We start from the raw sequence: 20420 nt of genomic DNA on the forward strand, positions 1-20420 counted from the left end.
TGTATTTTTGTTTATGTTGCCTTAAATTTTCTCCTTTTAAGGTTATGCTAGCTGCTTAGAGACTAAGTGGTTGTTTTTCTTTATCAGTGATGCATTTTTTTCTTTCATTCAAAAGCATCTGATACTTCTTGCCTTAATCAAAAATTGTAATTACACATAGAAAACTAGGTATGCTAGCATAACTGTAACGGGGGAATTGTGTGGATTTCCCTTCTTCTTTGCTAGTGGGAGTGGGGTTTTGGGATGCTGCTAGAATAAGAATTTCCAGAGGCCCTTAAGGGAAAATGAGATGTAGTAGAAAGCTTTATTTACATGGAATTACATCCCTGGGTTTCAGAAGCCCCGTTTCCCCCAAACCAGTCCTGGAAAATGTGCAGCTGGGGATCCAGCAGAGCCTAAAAGCAATTCCAGGGTCCACAGTGTCCGTTCCATGGGGGAGCTGAGCATCAGGCTAGTAGTCCATCAGTCCAGTGTGTGGGGGTCCACATGACTGTGGGCCATGTGGGCAAGTGTGAGCACAACATAGGCTAAGAGTCAGGCAAAAGCAGCAAGCGAGCAAGAAAGAGAGAGAGAGCAAGAGAGAGAGAGCGAGAGTGAGAGAGAGAGAGAGAGCACCAAGAGAAGGGAAGGCGCTCCTTTGTTCAGGAGCTTATGTGGGGTGCACACAATGACAGTGAGCAGTTGTTGGAAGCCCTGTAGTAGATGGACAGAAGGTGACATGGTCATATCTTGTAGACATAATGTCCATTGTAAAGAGGTAAGATAGAGAACAAGAACCATAGCATGATAGCACCTCTATAAATAAAAACACACCTAAACAACACTGTGCAGCATAACATAGGGATGTATACATGGCCAACGAGATTCACGAAAGTGGGTGTCCCCTGGCAAAAAAACAAAACAAAACATGAGAATTGGTGAAAAGAGGAAATAAATTAGGAGCAGCACCTTGAGTGGGATGAATGTAGGATACACCACTTCCCCATCGCCTTATTCATGGATAGAGTTCTATCAGCCTTTTGTCTAAAATCAAGTTCATACATTTTGTCCAGTTTGATGGGGAGTTAAGTTAGTCCAAAGTCCATTATTTATCATAGCCAGAGAAAGAAATGTCTTTTACCCTTTTAAAATTACTTTAATAACTGTGCATTTTTATTTTCTTCTATTTTTATTGCAATGTTTTAGTTTTATCATTTTTACACATGGCTTATAAATGGCAGGCAAGGGTCATGATCACAGAGAATGGTAAATACCTTTTTCAAACAATTTATATCTTGTCATTTACTGCAGCCAGGATGTTTGTGTTCCCCCCAAATTCATATTAAAATCCTAGCCCCCAAAGGTGATTGTATTAAGAGGTGGGGTGTTTGGGAGGTAATTAGGTCAGGAAGGCAGGGCCCTCCTGGGTGAGATTAATGCTCTTAGCCAAGAGGTTCCAGAGAGATCCTTCCTTCTTTTCACCATTTGAGAATAAAACAACAAGTCTGTGGCCCTGATAAGGGCCCTCACCCAGCCATGTTGACACCCTCATCCAGGACTCCTCACCTCCAGAACCGTTGTTTATATTTTTTTAAAAAGAGAGAAGCACCTTGAAAAGATGACTGAAGAGACCTGTGCCTGACACTGGACATCAAAAGAGAAAAGGGCGTATGTGATGGAGGCATTTTTACAAATCTCAAAAAAACTAAATGCACTGGACATCTCACAATAATCACTGAAGTGACTGTATAGGTTTTACATTTATTATGATAAGAAACAAAAATACAGAAATAACACATGGTATCTGTAGTAAAAGTCATGCATATCACAAGGCCTGTGGATCTGAGCCTCAACTCAGAGTGGCATTAGGTGTGCTGGAAGCAGAAGGGTGGGGCCGTTTAATACGATCAGAGCAGAGCACACAGGGTTCCACCCACAGGATCTCCCAACACAAAAGAGTATACTAAATGGAAGTAGCCAAGGCGACTCTTCACTGTCTAATGCATTACATATTATATAATTATCATAATTATCGAGCAAGACTCTCGTATTGACATTTGCATTCTAGCTCAGCAGTTACATTTATTACTCCTTATCATCAAAAATGCATGTTCTAGCAAATCATTTTCCACCCATTCAAATAGTGAGAGGTAAAGTCCAACTTGAACATATCAGCAAGGATATTCCCAATGCAGAGGGACTGGCAGAAAATGTGATTAGAAGGAGATAGTTTACTTCTACACAGGATGTGGTTTCAGAGGGAGGGGAACAGAATCAGCTTTCTGCTTTTTCCTCTCTCTCCACACTGGAGATCAGCGTGTATATCTGCGCGTGTGTGTTACTGTGCAGGGGACGCAGAGGCAGGAAGCCCACTGCGAAGGGTGACTCCTGCTAAGGGTTCTGCGTGCGGGCCCTCACTGCTTTCAGCACAGAATTCCACTTGCTGTTCCTTTGCTCCATCTGCTCTCTCTTATACCGGTCTTGGAAAGAACTGTGGTTATCTTCGTCCTCTGTCTCCGAGATGATTTCCATCTTCTGAATGATGAGTTTAATAAGCTCGTGCTGTTTTTCCAGAAGAGAAGTCACGTCCTTCAGCCTAAAGGGACACACAGGTTTCATGAGTTTATTTCAGCCCTCCACATGCACAAGGCCTGGGGACCAGAGTGCTAACAGGTGTTGGGTTACCTGTGCTCAGATTACAGACTCTGGACGTTCAGAATCCTGGTCAGGAACACATATTGTCAAAGTATAAGCGATTTTACTACAGTTATACTCTTGGTTCACGGATGGTTTGTTTCGGTTTCCATTTTAAAGATTAACATACTGTTGCACAGAAAGGTTAAGTGCCTTGAACTCGGGTAAATGAACCCCACAGTCCTTGCACTTAACCACTGAACACTATGCATCTGCTCCTGGGAGCCTCCCAGTCTTTCAGAGCTTTGATGTGTGATGGGAGATGGCTCATGAGGAATGCATGCACTCAGAATACTGCTGGGTGAGTAGCAGCAAATAAGTTATTGGTGCGCTCAGAAACTCATGATTCCCAATCCCCTGGCAGCATCAGTGAGCTAAAGCATGCTTTAACACAGAAAAATAAGCACAAATATACAGTGGAACCCTTTACCATGCATCATTAGTTAAGAATTCTGAGTTTCTCAAATACAGATAAAAGAAGAAATATGTACCGGTATTTCTGCTTCATTATTTCTACTTCTAATGCTGTATCCGCATTTGGTATTTCTTGTCTCACTTCTTGGGTGCAAAATATTTGATGAAATATGCACTGTGGGATAAAAGATGAATAGTTATTCACATTAAACTCAACTCGGGAACTATTTCTTGAACACGTGCCATAATTCAGCTTCTGAACCAGGGCACACTAGCACAGATATCTAACAATAGCTCACAGTCTGTTGAGAAAGATAGACATGCAAAGAGCTGTATAACAAAATTATACACATAACAAAGCAAAGTACAGGATATATAAATAATCCAAAAGAAGGGGTAAACTGGAGTGGAGGATTGATTAGGAAAAGGTTTTAAGTGAATCATTGTCAGGGGGAAATTCTCATGAAAAATGTCCACCATAAGTGGCGGTATTTCATCCTGGCCTGTGTTGCTCAGTGATTGGAGTGCTGTGTGCACTGAAGGGTCTTGGGTTCAATTCCAGGTCGAGGGTACAGCCTGGGTTGCTGGTTACATCAGAGCTACCGGGGCATGTGCAGGAGGTTACGGGGCTATGTGTCTCTCTCAAATTGGTGGTTCTCCCTACTCCTCTCTCTCTGCCTCCCACTTCCTCTGAAAAGCAATAGAGAAAATATCCTCAGGTGAGGATTAACAACAACAAAATAAGTGGTGGTATTTCACACAATATAAGCTATTTCTCTCAAACTGCTCAGCATCTTATGGGACACAACTGAATTTCACATGGGGACATTTCTGAAATGCTATTTTAGTATTTTAAAAATTTAGGATCTTTAAATGATTTGTGAACTGGAGAGGATCAAGGGCAGATGTGAAATGACCAGGAGTGAGGTAATTCTAGGAGTCCAGGCAAGAGGAGACCACCCAGGAAGTCTGATGGCCTAAACCTGTGATGGACTGAAGCTAGAGGATAGGAAGAGGGAGGAGTGATGTCAAGGCTGCCATCTGCACAGGCAAATGGTGTGGATGTCAACTGACATAAGGAACTTTGGAGAAGGATGGGCTTTTCCACCCTTTCCCTGTAGGAGATGTTGGGAGGGAGTAATTCGTGGGAAGAATGAAAGGCATGAACTTGTTTTGTAAGAGTTTGTTTTGAACATGCTGAATTTCAGGAACTTCAGACACACCAGGAAAGATGTCAAGTCAACAGCTGGATACAGGGGCCCAGAATGCACAGAAGAGCTATAGGCCAGAGAAATCAATCACTGAGCTCCTGTGTTAGGTGGTAATTGCAACCCATGGATGTGAGTGAAATCAGATAGGGCGATAGTGTAGTCAGAATAAAGCATAGGCTGACACTTAGCATAGGTTTCCTGTGTCATGTTATGACTACACAATGGCAACTTAATCTACAAAGAACTCAGAAAGAATATTCATAGAGAGGGAGCCCAGGGATGGTTAAGATTAGTATCCAGTACTTCTGACTCTTAGTATAGTCCCTTTCCCATTATAATACAACTAGAGGCCCAGTGCACGAAATTTGGACATGGGTATAGGGGGTGGTTTCTCAGGCCTGCCTGCACCCTCTCCAATCAGGGACCACCTGGGGGATGTCTAACTGCCGGTTTAGGCCGGAACCCGCAGTCGGACATCCCTTTCACAATATGGGATCACTAGCTCCTAACTGCTCATCTGCATGCCAGCCTGATTGCCTGCCAGCCTGATCACCCCCTAACAGATCCCCTGCTGGTCTGATCGCTCCTAACCGCTTCTGCCTTGACCTCCGCTACCACAGCTTTGTCTGGGAAGATATCTGGAAGGTTGTTTGGTCTAATTGGCATATTACCCTTTTATTAGTATAGATGGACTGGATTAATCTCTGTGTATTTTCTATATGTATACTCCATGGGTATGTATCTGTGAATATGTACACATGTGTTCTATATAGGCACATAGACACACACATACATAAATCTGCACATATATTTAAGTGATGTGTGGTTAGGAAAACAGCACACCTGCAATGCAAAAAGGATACTTAAAGGGTACACCCACCAAGTGTTCTCAGGGGGACTTGGCACATGTTTAACACTGAAGCTGTAGCTGAGCCACTTGGAGACAGGCCACCGCACTGCCCATCACTTTCTCATCCTGGCCTGATCGTGGCTTTTAAACAAGCTTATTTGTTTCCCACAGGCAGAGTGACTCAAGGTGTGTAAAAAGGGCCTGGTTGATGTGGCTCAGTGGTTGAGTGTAGACCTATGAATCAGGAAGTCACAGTTTGATTGCCAGCCAGGACACATGCCCAGATTGTGAGCTAGATCTCCAGTAGGGGGTGTGCAGGAGGCAGCTGATGGGTGATTCTCTCTCATCACTGACATTTCTCTCTCTCTCTTCCTCTCTGAAATAATAATAATATATATATATATATATATATATATATATATATATATATATATGTAAATAAATAAAAATGAAAAGGCACCCTTTGGGATACACAATGAAGCAGTGTCGCACAATCTATGCCATGTTTGTTCCAGGTACTTACTAGTAACCCACGGCCGTATCTGGCTCTGTTGGGATAGACGACGATGGACTTCTGATCCACTTGGCGTAGGAACCAGAGAGGCAGCTTCTTCTCTAAGTTGGTATGGAGTTCCACCTAAAGCGCATATTGGATTTATCGATAGGGATCATTCAGTAGTAGCTGGAATTTTCACACTGCACAGACCAAAGTGTTAGCATATCTACTGAACACTGACTGCTGTGTCAGTGACTGCTGGGGGGAGCGGGGGGCAGGGTCTGTTTCCTTGGCCCCTGGCAGCTGGTCACCTGCCCCTACCTTTCACCACACCCACCAGCGCGATAACGGCTAGCTACCTGGTTGACCTCAAGAGAGGCTTAGGCAATTTCTCAATTCCTCTGCTGAGATTATTGTAGGATATATATATTTTTCATTTTCATTCTCTGGGGACCACAAGAGCACCAGAGAACATGCACAGCAAGCACGGCACTCAGAAAACGCCCAGGCTCAGCAGCTTGTTCTCAGGACTCAGCTAGCCTGCATGTGAACGGTTTGCGTGGTGCTGAGGACACTCACCTGCATGGCAATCCTCTTCAGCAGGGCGTGCTTCTGGACCTCGGCAATGTCCCCGACTGCCAAACCAATCTGAAGCACAACACGGCATTGAATCACAACCAGCGTCATGGCTCATGTCAGAATGCACTTACCATCTCCCTGGATGCTGCCAGAGTGGCATGGAATTCACCAGCTGGGCCCTTGAACACTTTGCTCCCACAAACCATGGAGAGCCGTGAAGCCTGTATAACTCTTAACAGCAGTGGCCACTGTGGTGGGTCCAGTAATTGTGTTATTGTGAAAAGTTAAGACATAAAAATTAATCTGAAATTCATTTTAATTTCAAGTAAAAATATGTTCTTTTGGAGGGAGCCAGGAGTGATGTGATATCAAATGCCTGGAAACTGCAAGGAGTCTAGCATCTAGGTGGACAACATAGGAAAGTTAAAACATTAAGATGAGGGGATGAAGAGATTTACATATTATATATGTTTGGCAGGAACAGGGACACTTTAAGGGTGGTTGAGGCCTGGTAAAAACAAATCCATGGCTGGGTAGAATTAGGTGAGGGAAGTTGTCAGCTCAGTTCTACTGAGTCCAAGTTAACTCACTCTTCCACTGTGAGACACTCAGGACCTGTCTCTGCTGACGCCACCCCCTGCTTGCTGAGGCCAGAGCGGCTCACAGTCAAGTAAACTCCAGCAGAGAAGGGCTCTGTCTGTCCTTCCAGGTTACCACTCTATGCCCAGTGCTTAGAATGGCACAGGACACATAGTAGGCACACAAAAAGAGCTGCTGAATGAATGAGCAGTGAAAGCATATTCCAGGTGTACAAATACAGTCTGCCAGTAGCTTTTATCTGGCAGGATAATGTTTTCTGTTAATTTGCAAATACTGTAATGCGCAGTCTCTCTGGCTTAGATCTTACATCAGAGGTGCTTGCCTGGCTCTGAAGATATCTAAGCCTGAGTCTGCTGAGCTGTGTGTCCCATAATTTATTAATACAAGTTATAAGCTTGTAAGCCTCACAATTTACTAATTAAAATAAGCAATATATTAATATTAAATGTTAATCAAATAGTATTAAGATTTAATAGTAGCTAACATTAATTGAATGCATATATGTTTTAAATTCTTCATACTAGCTCATTTCAGTCTCACAATAACTTAGGAAGTAGGTTTTATTATTTATTGTCTTCCTCCGATTTGTCTCCTCAAAACTATGGTAACAGACTCCGGTGATTGGGTGGGGTAGCTGACTAAGAAAGTCTTCCCTACAGAGATGATGCTTGGCCTGAATGCTGAAAGCTTAGAAAGAGTTAACCAATTAGGGGGTTTTCCAGGAAAAGGAAGAGCAGAGCCCAGGAGGCAGGAGGAAAGCCTGGCACACCCAGTGACCGTGTGTGCTGCAGCGTGTCTGGGTAACACCCGCGGACAGCGGGGAGTTGGATGAAATCTGGGTCGGATCCAGATCATGAGGATCCTGTGTTCTGAGCTAAAGGACTGAAGCTTTAGAAGTCATAGAAATACAATTGAAAGAGACTGACGGGCCCACTTTTTCATGATCAGGGCATGACTGTGGTGATAATTTGCAGAAGGATTAGACAGAGAAATGAGATGAGATGGAGGAACTCTTCAGCCTTCGGCAGCAGTGAGGATGAGGCACCATGAGGGTGCGAGCTAAGAGGAAGTAGGGGGAAGGGGCAAACATGTATTTTATGGCAGGAGTGAGGAAAAGGGGGCTGGGCGGGTGGAGAATCGGAGTCAGTCTGAGGAAGGAGAACAGTGTCAGTCTTGGCCCTGTGGGTCTGATTTTGCCCTGGGACAAGCAGGCAGTGAAGCTCACTGTGCTGGCCATGCAGATCTGAGGGTGGCACCGACCTGAACTACTGCTAACCCAGGTTCTCCTCTGGAGAATGGGTTTCCAAACGGAAGTGAGTCTGAGAGACGAATGTGGGCTTCTTCATTATTCTTAGTTGCCCTCTTTTATTTTTCTATGTCACCAAAATAAAACTGGAGTTGTACCAAGTAAGTGAATCAAAACATTAAGTAGTCTATATTATTATTTTTTCTTTTTGGGAATACCGCCCAGCACAGTCCCTGGTGCATAATCAGGCTCCAAAAATGTGTGTGGACAATGTGCACATTCGAGTAAACTATAAGGGAAAAACGTGCCCTGTAATGCCTGCTAGGACTCTCCATGGACCTGGGATGCATTCCTGCCTGCACCAGCCAGGATGCTCAGGGCTGGACAGGTCCTCTGTGGAAAGGCAAGGACATATCCATATCTGCTGGGGCGGCCAGCCTCTGGCTTTAGAGCAGGGGCACCTGATTGTCGCAAATACCTTTCACCCCTCACTCCCACACTTAAATCTCTGGTCCATGAGAGATTAAAGAGATGCGTTCTTCCTCCTTCACTCCATGAAGGTCTCTGCCTAACCTTTGCCTTCCCCTGCTCCCGGAAACCCCAAAGCAGCACCCACCATTCATCTTTTATCCATATTCCGCCTTGTACTTCTTCATAGCATTTATCACCCCCAAGACATCATGCTGCATACTTATCTGTTTACTGCTTAACTTCACGACTAGTTTATAATCATGTAGGACTGGGTATTCATCTGTCTTGTTACCTCTGTGTCCCAGCACCTGGGTGAGTGTCTGGATCACTTAGAAATTTCTTGATAAGCATTTGCCAAGTGAATGCATCTTTGCATCCCCTGGGCCCCACATTGTGCCCGGCACACCCAGGCCTAAGTGAAAGGATGGATTTCACAGGTGTCCCTTTTTCCCTTCTTGGAGGGAGATGGAGGAGGATCCGAACAATTACTGCAAAATGCCTCAAATGATCAAAAAACAGGAAATTCAGGTATACATTACTTACAAGTAAATTCATGAGGACAATTGGGACAAACATTGTGAAGGTAATGAGCTGTATAAAGGACAGAAGTGGATACGCCAGTTCATTTCTCAGAAACGGCTCTAGGAAGGCATCGCGATAATTAATGTCTCCTAGCATCATGCTGAAGGTCTGGATTATGGAAAGCACTGGAGTGCTGAAAGCATCCTGAGGAGAGACGGGAAGGAAACCATGAAATGCAAAATGCATATAATGAAAAATGGTTCCTGGAGAGCAAAATGATAAAAATCCTATTTAAAATATTTTTAAAGTCATAGGACTACAGCTGCTAAAATTCAAGGATAAAAACTACCAATAAACTGGTGGCAAAGTCATCAAAATGATCTTTTCTGCACACAAATCATTGTGCATTACACATAAACATTTTGACAATGGAAAAAAAAAGTCATGTAATAAAGCAGTGAAAGTCATTTGAATGCCACTATATCAGATAAAATGAAAATATTCAAATATTGTGCTACCATTGATTTTATATACCACTGAGACTTCAGTATAAATATATACCCCCAATATTTACAGCAACAAAATGAACCACAGGCACAGCTCCTCACCTGTATACTGAGGAGAACATAAAAGCTGAGTCCAAAGGCCAAAAGGAGGAAGATAAACACGACTGTGGATCTCAACAAAGTCTTCATAATTACCTCCAACATAACGATGAAAATCCCACAGTTCTCAAATCTAGGAAGATTTGAAAAAATAAAATATTTATTCACTCCCCCCCCCCCCCCAAATGGAACTCCCATTTGACCCAGTAATCCCACTTGTAAGAATATATCCCAAGAAATCAGAAACACCGATCAGAAAGAATATATGCACCCCTATGTTCATAGCAGCACAATTCACCATAGCTAAGATCTGGAAGTAGATGAGTGGATTAAAAAACTGGTACATCTACACAATGGAATACTACACTGCTATAAAAAGAAGGAACTCCTACCATTTGCAATAACATGGATGGCCTAGAGAGCATTATGCTAAGTGAAATAAGCCAGCCAGAGAAATATAAATATCACATTATCTCACTCATTTGTGGAATATAATGAACAACATAAAATGATGAACAAAAATAGTCCAGAGACAGAGAAGCATCTAACAGACCGTCAAACCTCAGAGGGAAGGCAGGGGAGGGTTGGGGGAGGGATAGAGATCAACAAAAGGACTCGCATGCATGCATATATGCATAACCAATAGACACAGACAGTAGGGGAGTGAGGATATGTGCTGGGAGAGGGACAATGGATTATTACACAGACATAAATAATACCTTAATTGATAAAGAAAAAATTTTAGAAAATTTTTTTAAAACCTTGCAAGAAAAAAAATACATTTATCACTCTTCTGGCCCAGTGTATTTCATTCAGGGTCAATATTTATCGTGCATTAGGCAATAGTTTCCACAAATGAGATAACTGAGGCCAGTTACTTTCCAAAATGAGACAATTCATGAAGAGTCAAGTCTTACTTTCAATCCACTCACACTATCTGCCTTTTTTCTTTTCCCTTGTTAATGTTTTATCTTTTGTTGTTTTACCACTTGCCAAATTAGAAGAGAGAAATCATCGCTTCCCAGTAGCCAAGATGCTGCTATCAGCTGATGAGGGGATGAGAGAGACGAGTTGTGTGGTGCCTTGGTGGGGAGTGATAAAATGAGCTCACCCTCCTGGAGGCACCATTGCGGGCACAGACATACCCTTGCTTCACTCTCCCATCCTTGCAGCTCCCTACACTCTCCTGTGTCTCCCCAGCAACTTACATTGTGAAATGTCTGGTTAGATAATGGGTGTCTTCTGATCACTAACTAGTACTTTCCCTTTGACAAGACACCCTGTTAAAAGGGGAGTCACAAGATTTTAAAGCTGAAAGGGACAATAGAGGACGTAGAAGCTCAGTTTCCAGAGACATCCAGGAGCTTGCTCAGGTCACTAATAGTGACAAAGCCAAAGAGTGGCGCTGCCTGGACCTGTCTGGATGCCTCTTGCCTTCCAGGTCAGCGCTCTTTCCACCAGATACTGTCCTTTCCGGGGGTGGTGCGGGGCTCAGTCCTACTGCACTGTGCTCAGAACAGCAATGCAGACCTATAGTAGACCCGGGGTTGGACCGACTTTGGTAAAATGCCGACATCTGACTTACCAGCTGAGATCTTGGGCAAGTTACTGACTCAGTGCCTCAACTGCTTCTTTTGTAAACTATGAGCAATAACATTTACCTCTTGTTATTGTAAAGATGGTGTGAAATGACATTTTAAAAAATCCTCACCTGAGGATATGTTTAGAGAGAGACAGAGAGAAAGAGAGATAAACACTGATGGGAGAGAGAAACATATATAGGAGAACCAGAAACCTAGGCACGTGCCCTGACTGGGAATCAAACCAGCAACCTTTTGGTGTATAGGACGATGCTGCAAAGAACTGAGCCACCTGGCCAGGCTGAAATCACACATTTAACTCAACATTAGCAAGTGTGGGAGGTTGGGGAGCCTGGTCATTCTTTCCCTCTAGAATTAAGAGTTTCGGGGGTTGACGGTTTTCCCTCCTATCACTTTTACTCCCCATACCTAACACTTCCTTTTAATTGTTCTAATCTAAAGTAAATAATTATCAAATGATAAATAAGACAAAATAAGAATAGGCAATACTTTTATACCCATTTACTCCCACGTTTAATCTAGATTTGACTAGACTGGTAGTTCTTGATTCGAGGTGATTTCCACCCAGAGAATAACGGCAATTATCTAGAGAAATTTTTTATTGTCACACGGGTAGGGGACAGTTTACTGGTTTCTAGGAGAGAGAGGCCAGAGGTGGTACTAAACATCCTACAGTGCATAAGACAGAGCCCCACAACAAAAATTATCTGGTCCCAAATTTCAGTAGTGCCAAGGTTGAGAGATACCTGGTCTATACTCTGAACTCCAAACCTCCCTCCCCTTTTCCTTAATAATATAAAATAAATCTTCACAGTTTACAACATTGGAAAAGGAATAAGGCAACTATATAGTTATGTGACTTATAATAGCTCTCTTTTCATATTAAACATGCCTAAAGGACATTTAAAGGAAATAGAAGTCATTGAATTCAGTTTTACCTCTGAAGATACAGTAAGAAGTTCATCCAATAGCAGTAAATGGCAATTGCTCCGCATTGCCACTGCACGTGAGCTGGTATACTGATGAACAAGGGCAACACGAAAATGATGCTCGTTGTGTAGATAACCCATTCAGTTCCATTGTTATGATCCAATAAATAATTCCTTTTCTGGGGTTGGAAAGAATGAAGAATTACCCCATGTAGAGATCAAGACATGACATCTTATGGATGGGTATATATTTGTAATGAGTTATAAGAGTTTTCTGTTGCAGCTGGGAATTTAGGATCAAGGAGCCAGCTCCTGCCATCCTGGACTGAACTGTGCTCTGGGGTCCTAATCATTGTTGGAGGTGGCCCAGCCTCTTCTATTGACCAGTCCACTCCACCTTAAGGAAAACTTTGGAAGTGGAGGTATGCAGGTTGGCTTCATAATTCCTTTCTGCCTGTATATAGACATGCATATGGAATTCCTAGGATACAAAGCAACTAATTCTGATTCTAAGGTGTTTTGAGACCTGTGCTAAGACTAAATTACCATGCCGATTTGGTGTATTTTCTATTCTCAAAGATGTCATGTAGAATAGGCCATTATCAATAAGAAAATGTGGAGACCAAATCTGTACTTTTCATGTCTGAAAATGGCAAGAGATATTACATACTGTGCCCTAAATAATTTAACATACAATAGAGCAATACAGTCTAACTCTCAGAATTGTGACAATTTCCTGAAACTATGTACATACATCGTAAGGATATTCTTTACCATCAGTCCTTTTAAACATTGTACTTTAAAGGTACAATAAGACAGAAAATAATATGTATTTAGAGTGGGATGAGAAAATTGAATTGTCTTTGTAGATGACATGATCGTCTATGTAGAAAATACAAGATAATTGACAAAAACTTCTAGATCTAATAAATAATTATAGCAAAGTTGCAGGATTCAGATTACTATGCAAATGTCAATTGCTTTCCTAAATACCAGCAATGAACAAGTGGAACTGGAAATAAAAAACACAATATTATTTACATTAGCACTCCCCAAAATGAAATACTTAGGTATAAATCTAATAAAACATATATAATATCTATATGAAGAAAACTTCAAAACTCTGATAAATGAAATTTAAGAACTAAATAAATGGAGAGGCATTCCATAGTAATGAATAGGAAGACTCAATATTGTAAGACTAGAGGGGTCCCTCTGCCTGGCCTCTCCCATCTCTTAATCTGAGACCCCTTGGGGGATGTCAGACTGCTGGTTTCGGACCAATCCCCGCAAGCCAAGGTGAGAGATCCATTAGTGCACGAATCCATGCACATAAGATTTTTGGTTAATCTCTAGTATGCATATAAGATCTTTGGTTAATCTCTTCCTGCCTTACCCCTTCTCCTTTCCCTCTGAGATTCATCAGTCTGTTCCATGTTTCCATGCCTGTGCATTGATCTCTCAGTAGTCAATGTGCATCATAGCTACTAGTTACTTAGGCTTTTATATACACTGAGTGGCCAGATTATTATGATATCTGAATGCATAATAATCTGGCCACTCAGTATATATCCTATATAATAAAAGGCTAATATGCAAATTGTCCCCTCAACCAGGAATTCAATCAGCAGGCAAGCCGGCCAACCACCCATGTCCCCTCCCCTTGGCCAGGATGGCCAGACCTCACCCATGCACAAATTCATGCACCAGGCCTCCACCCCCAGAGTTTTCCTTAATAAGGAGTGGACTCTATGAGGAAAGCCCAGAAACTTATAGAGGCATTCAGAGCTCATAATAATATGGCCACTCAGTGTATATAGATAAAAGTACTCAGCAATGTATATAGAAAACAAATCCAAAGCACTATTATCATCATGCAAATACCCATGTGCTCATATTACATTTCCATAGAAAATGAGGTATTGTGTAAAAGATATAAAACACAGAAAGTAACATGCTCAAAAATTATACCCCAAAAATGAATACTAAAAGATTGATGCTGCCGAAACCGGTTTGGCTCAATGGATAGAGCGTCGGCTTGGGGACTGAAAGGTCCCGGGTTCGATTCCGGTCAAGAGCATGTACCTTGGTTGCAGGCACATCCTTAGTACGGGGTATGCAAGAGGCAGCTGATAGATGACTCTCTCTCATCGATGTTTCTAAACTCTCTATCTCTCTCCCTTCCTCTCTGTACAAAATCAATAAAATATATTTTTAAAAAAAAAGACTGATGCCATTTATCAACCCAAGTATGGGCCTACAGGGAACTTACATAATCCTTGTATCTGATTTGAACTTGGTTCATCCATTTTAAAAAGTAGACTAGAAAGTAAAAGTATGCTAGAAAGTTCCCCAATTTTATTATAATTTGAAATTTTATGCAATAAATAAAGTATTCCTTTTTTAAAAAGGAATAAAAAACACATTTGCAATAGAGTCTTGGCCCAAGAAAGCTCTTTATAAAGTTACCTTCAAAATTATTAAATTCAAATCTCACTTTTATGTCAGCAAAATATTAAGTTGCTATCAGAGAAAACACAGAAAAGTCATGTGTAGCTAGACAGACCCACATGGACTTGTCAGTTTGGACCAACTCAGCTTCAGGTATGTCAACAGCACTGTCCAGGGCCGGGAGTATATCTAACACTTCACAATTTCTACATCTGGAGAAGTTTATCTTTGATGTTTCCAATCTATACATTTGTCCAAGTATATGATTTTGTTCTGACATTGAAATATTTACTCTGCATATTAAAATATATACTAAATTTGCATTCTGCATATTAAAATATTTCCAATTTTAGAGATACAAAATGTATTGTTTACCTGTTGGAAAATTTGGACGAGTTCTTTGCAATATCCAAATAAGCTTGATAAAAAAACTAAAATCATACAAACTTTTATAGAATATGAGTCCTGAAATTAAAAAAAAGAATAATATAAGCACTTACAAGGGCATACATTAAAATAACACAGATTTCTTGTTTTAAAAATATATTTTATTGATTTTTTTACAGAGAGGCAAGGAGAGAGATAGAGTTAGAAACATTGATGAGAGAGAAACATTGATCAACTGCCTCTCGCACACACCCTACTGGGGATGTGCCTGCAACCAAGGTACATGCCCTTGAGTGGAATCGAACCTGGGACCTTTCAGTCCGCAGGCTGACGCTCTATCCACTGAGCCAAACGGGTCAGGGCGCAAATTTCTTAATAATTTCCACTATTAAATATTTACTTTGTTATCCTTTTGCTTCATTTCTATATACTGTCCATATTTGCTTTAAACAGAAAATTACTGTAATGCCAATATAAAGAAGACACGTAGTCATTTTGTAAGTCCTAAGACAGGTTCAGAAATTGCCAATGGAATTCCAAAGAAATATGAACCTATGCAAAAAATTGTTTTACTCTGATAAAATATACATAATATAAAATTAATCATTTTGAAAGTTTTACATTTCATCTGTACATTTAAATTTTAAAATGTACACTTCTGTGGTATTAAGTACAATCAGAGTGTTATACACCATCATCATCATTTAGTTCCATAACTTCATCACCCCAAATGAAAACCCTGTACCCATTAAGCATTACTCCCCTCTCCTCACAATCCCTGGTAGCCACAAATCTGCTTTCTTGGACACCAATTTTAAAGTTTTCTATTTCAGCATTCAAGCTAGCATCTAATACATGTCAATTCCTTTAAATTAAATTTGTAAACTTATTGACCCATTTATTTTTTTTTCCTAAAGTCCTTTTCACTTCACAAAGGACTTTAGGAGAAACTGTTAGCATATATTAATTCCATAGGCTATTCATATATGCTATCAGTTTCTCCTAAAGTTTCTATAATAATAAAAGTGTAATATGTTAATTAGACTGGACGACCTTCCAGATGAAGCCAAGGCTGCGAGGGAAGTCCAGGTCCCAAGTGCCAGAGGGAAGCCAGTGCAGGCAGCCAGGGGAAGGAAGTCCTACTCTTGCACAAATTTCATGCATCAGGCCTTTAGTCTTAGCTAATAATAGACAAACATGTAAATTGACCATACCCCTCTATGCCACCAGCCAATCAACAGTGGTATGCAAATTAACCCAACAAAGATGGTGGTTAATTTGATTACACAGGTGCCAAATGATGGGGTTGGGATACTTGTGTCATCACCACAGGTGTTCTGTCCCATCCCAGTGTCTTGGCATCTGGGCAGCGTGGGGAGGCAGGGCCAGAGCAGAAAGAGGTGGCTCCCAGAGGGGGAAGAGGCAGCTCCAGGGCCTGAATGGAAAGGGGCTGGGCTGGAGTGGAAAGGAGGTGCTGGCAGCCAAAGAAAGGAAAGCTCATTCTAGCCTGAATTTTCATGCATCGGGCTTCTAGTTTTAATCATAAAAGTCCTGGCATTTCAAACTTCTAATGGGGATAATATTCTTAAGAAAAAAAACACACTTTTTAATAAGTTTTTCTTTTAAAAGGTTGAAATATGAAAATAAATGAAAAAATACCTTGGTGTCTAATATTTCTAAACGATCACTAGTTTCATTGATGATTCCAGTTGAGTTGAAAGCCATACCTGGCTTTATATTGACAACAAGAAAGGTCATAGGCAGAAGACCAAGGCAATAAGATCCTAGGTTCATAAGATGGGCTCTAAACCCATAAGCCAACCTACAAAAAAAAAAATAGTAAACCGTAATTGAGGAATTTTAACAAAAGTATTTCCTTAAGATTCCATGGAAAAAGTAGTTATGATCTCTCTCAGAGATGTATTTGGTAAATCCACTGAACTTTAGAACCAAGAAGACCTTCGAATTCATTTTTTAATTTTCAAAAAAAGGAATCACAACTTCCCAGTAAGCCATGAGTTACTTAAAAATCTCTCACCAAGTAATGAAAGAGCAGCGACATTACCACATATCTAATGATTCCATGTTGACTCTTCCCAGGAAGACACCTTTCACCTCATTTAATTCTACTAAACTGCATGGCCCAGAAATGCCTCTCATTGTCTTATATAGTGACTTCTCCTCTACCCCAAAATATGTCATTTAATTAAAAAATAAATAGCATCATCATTTTATATCAAAATATGCCTTCAAAACATTTTTTTCAAACATGAAAATGCTACTTAAACATAACTATTTAGAAGACTTTTAATAAAATTAATGGAGATATTATTAAAAAGAAATACTACCTAATACCTACCATTTCATAAGTAAATATTCTTTGCACACAGGATGATTGAGAAGCTCTATGCGGTTATGGTGTACCATTGTCTGAGAAATAAGAAAAAATCCATAAAAATACAACCATATGAAGCAATCAAGTGTAAACTAAGCTTCTTGTTTGAGGTTTTATAAATTTATCTGATATTACAAAAGTAATAACTATTTGTTTTAGAAAATTTCAGAAACCAAAGTTCTGTCAAGAATTTATTTAAAACACACACACACACACACACACACACACAAAAGCTAGAGAGAAACATTTTATACAGGTACAAGTATTTGATTCAGTTTGTCTATTTCCCTTTCTCACTAGTCAAAGAAATCAGCTTTTCTTTTTTTTTCTTTTTTTTATTATTTTTTTGGAAGAACTATATTTATTAAATTATTATCTGTGTACATATTTTAACATTGCCCCTCCTCCCATAATCAGCTTTTCAATCTTATACAAGTTACAACTGCAAAGGACATTTAAAATAAATAAGCAAAAGCTACACTCTTGGTCTTACCTTGAAGAAACCCAGGCTTATCTTTCTGGAAGCATTTTAAATAGTAAAGTACACGTAACAGTGGTTAAATCAGCCTGTATTTTTCATGAGTTATTGGGACTACTAATATCTATCTCAAAATTAATTTTTAATTGTTCAGTGAATTCATAGAGGAAGTGATGTTAGCAAGAGGATGGAAGAGGAACCCCCAGAGCCTCCTTCATCCACTGAGACAGGAGCTGGCAATTTAACAACAACACACGGACCAACAGTGAGTAGCCATGTCCTTTCACACCAGGAGCTCATCACATACCTCTCACCTGCTTCCTGAGACCCTGGTTTAGACTGATGTAGATCAGCCTCATAGCTTTTATTGTGCCTCACCAGCTAGAAATGTGCAAGAACTCTCTGGACTAAGAACTGGTTTAGAACAAGTCTCTCGGGAAATTTGGGTCCACACTGAGCATTTAGGGCTTGCTCTCTGATTGCATTTACTCTTCCAGAAGGGTCTAGGAGCTTCTGAAAGCTGGAGTTTCCGGTGGGGCCATTGGTCAGCTGAACTTGGAAGCTATGGCTGTTAAATGTCATTACCCACAATTTCCTCTGATTTACACTGGAGCAAACTCTTAAATATGTGTCTGCATGTAGGTGGACAGCCCATGTTGTCCTTGGTGTATTGGATTCTGGGTTGGGACAGGTTTAACATGACCATAAGGATGAAAGTGATCAAGAGTGTGGAACTTGAAGGAGACCAAATTATAGCAATTGTGAAAAGTTATTGCTTCTTTTTTTTTTTTTTTTTTTTTTTTTTTTTTTTTTTTTTACTAAAAAATAAAGGTTGGGGCCACGTGACAGACATACATAAAACTATACATCTGGAATTCTCTCCAGGTCCCTTCCTGAACTATAGCACCAAAACATTGCAGAGCCCATGTAGAAATTACCTGGATAATGAAAAGCTGGACTTACATTGATGATTGGGAGCGGCTCATAGGTAACATCCTGTGCATTTTTCCCCACGAATTCTAATGGACATTGAAGATACCTGAAATTATACTCAATCTATAGGAGATAAAATTTTTAAAAGTTTTAGTCTAGTATAGACCCACAACTGTTCTTGACAAATCACAAGCCTACAATTCTGCTGAAAATTGATTCAAATAAAAGTTGAGTCATGTCATCTGAACAAAAGTAAATTAACTTACTGCATATTTCTTTCAAAAAATAAATATCCTAAGAAGCTGTTATTCGATTGATTTTTAACTCATAGTCATTGATTTTTAACTCATAGTCATAGTCACTTACACCCTTTAGAATTGAATTCTTCAGGCAATACTATACAAGAAAATAGAAGACTAAAAGTAACTCTAAATAATGCTATTTAAAAAATTAAAATGTAAAATATTTATATTCCTTAGACCCCCGATGAGGGTCTAAGAGGTAAATTATCTCATAAGTAGGTAATAGAGTAATCTGACAAATGAACATAATAATTACCACCTTTTGAGATTGGGGAACTCTACTAATACTTTTAATATTCTTTAAAGAATTATAATGAAATAAACTTCAAACAGTTACGGTAAAATAAGCTTACGTGGTAGTCTCGGCAGGATTTGTCTTCCGTGGAGGGCGTCATGCAGCAATCTAAAAGCACCTGTGGGAGGAAAAGTGGCTAAGATACTGGACAGAAGAGTACATAGGAGACAGGATTTGATCCCATTTCTAAAACAATACCTGATACATCCCTTCTTTTGCTTCTTGCGCCTCCAAGATAAACTATAACCCATGCCATTCAGGAGCCAATTTTAAAAAATAAAATATTAACCACTGCACAAACTCAGAAATAAAAGTGATTCAGTAAAATACCATTCACTTTGAGAAGCAAAGTACATTTACTAAAATGTAAGAAATTTCCCCCTGGTTTTGCCTAAGATTTGGCATCTTTCTGAGCTTCTAGAGAAGATGTAGATACGTAAGGATTCCTTTGCCCAGCACCTTGTAGTGATCATTTCTTCTCCTTAATCAGCTTCTAGTGGAGCCCTGGGGTCTTTCTCTGGCAAGGTCCCATCTGCATTGCTGGAGCCTGATACTGATACTGTGTTTGCTTCTGTACCTCGCTCGCTAAGCACTGGGATTGATTAGATTCTTCTAGCAATCTGGCCAGGGCAAGGGCGATAATGATACATGGAGAAATACTGCAGGCCCTCCAGATGCTTCTTTTTTACTCTTCATAGTTTGGATAGAGGTATATGCTAGTATAGAGAAATATCACTCTACCACCAGGGAAGCAATTGCACAAGGACAATACGTGGCAACTAACACAAGGCATTAGAACTGAATATACAAAAGGAGGAAGCTGGAGTGAGAGGTGGGAAGGTGCTTGCCCAAAAGAGCAGCTGCTGCACTGGCCCAGGGATTCCTGCCTTGCTTTCAGAGAGGCCCAGTCACCAGATATGATTTTTATAGGAAGCCAGATATCTAAATATTTAAGGGGGGCCTCCTAGTTTTAAATGTTATC

The 20420-nt window shown here is 40.5% G+C and overlaps 1 protein-coding gene across 1 annotated transcript in view; it reads right to left on the reverse strand.

Annotated features, from left to right (window-relative positions):
* Positions 1–1642: 1642 nt before the first annotated feature.
* Positions 1643–20420, reverse strand: part of TRPA1 (transient receptor potential cation channel subfamily A member 1) — a 44766-nt gene continuing 25988 nt past the window's right edge. Inside the window, exons 16-27 of the mRNA XM_036437140.2 lie at positions 19497–19556; positions 18872–18964; positions 17395–17465; positions 16695–16857; positions 15024–15113; positions 12207–12376; positions 9671–9800; positions 9084–9266; positions 6224–6292; positions 5672–5785; positions 3165–3262; positions 1643–2575 (exon numbers count right to left, since the gene is read on the reverse strand). Of these exons, the coding sequence (XP_036293033.2) occupies positions 2371–2575; positions 3165–3262; positions 5672–5785; positions 6224–6292; positions 9084–9266; positions 9671–9800; positions 12207–12376; positions 15024–15113; positions 16695–16857; positions 17395–17465; positions 18872–18964; positions 19497–19556 (1446 nt within the window). The 3' untranslated portion in view covers positions 1643–2370. The remainder of the gene's footprint in view (positions 2576–3164; positions 3263–5671; positions 5786–6223; positions 6293–9083; positions 9267–9670; positions 9801–12206; positions 12377–15023; positions 15114–16694; positions 16858–17394; positions 17466–18871; positions 18965–19496; positions 19557–20420) is intronic.

The sequence above is a fragment of the Pipistrellus kuhlii genome, unplaced genomic scaffold (assembly GCF_014108245.1).
Source record: "Pipistrellus kuhlii isolate mPipKuh1 unplaced genomic scaffold, mPipKuh1.p scaffold_m20_p_14, whole genome shotgun sequence".
NCBI classification, from domain to species: domain Eukaryota; kingdom Metazoa; phylum Chordata; class Mammalia; order Chiroptera; family Vespertilionidae; genus Pipistrellus; species Pipistrellus kuhlii.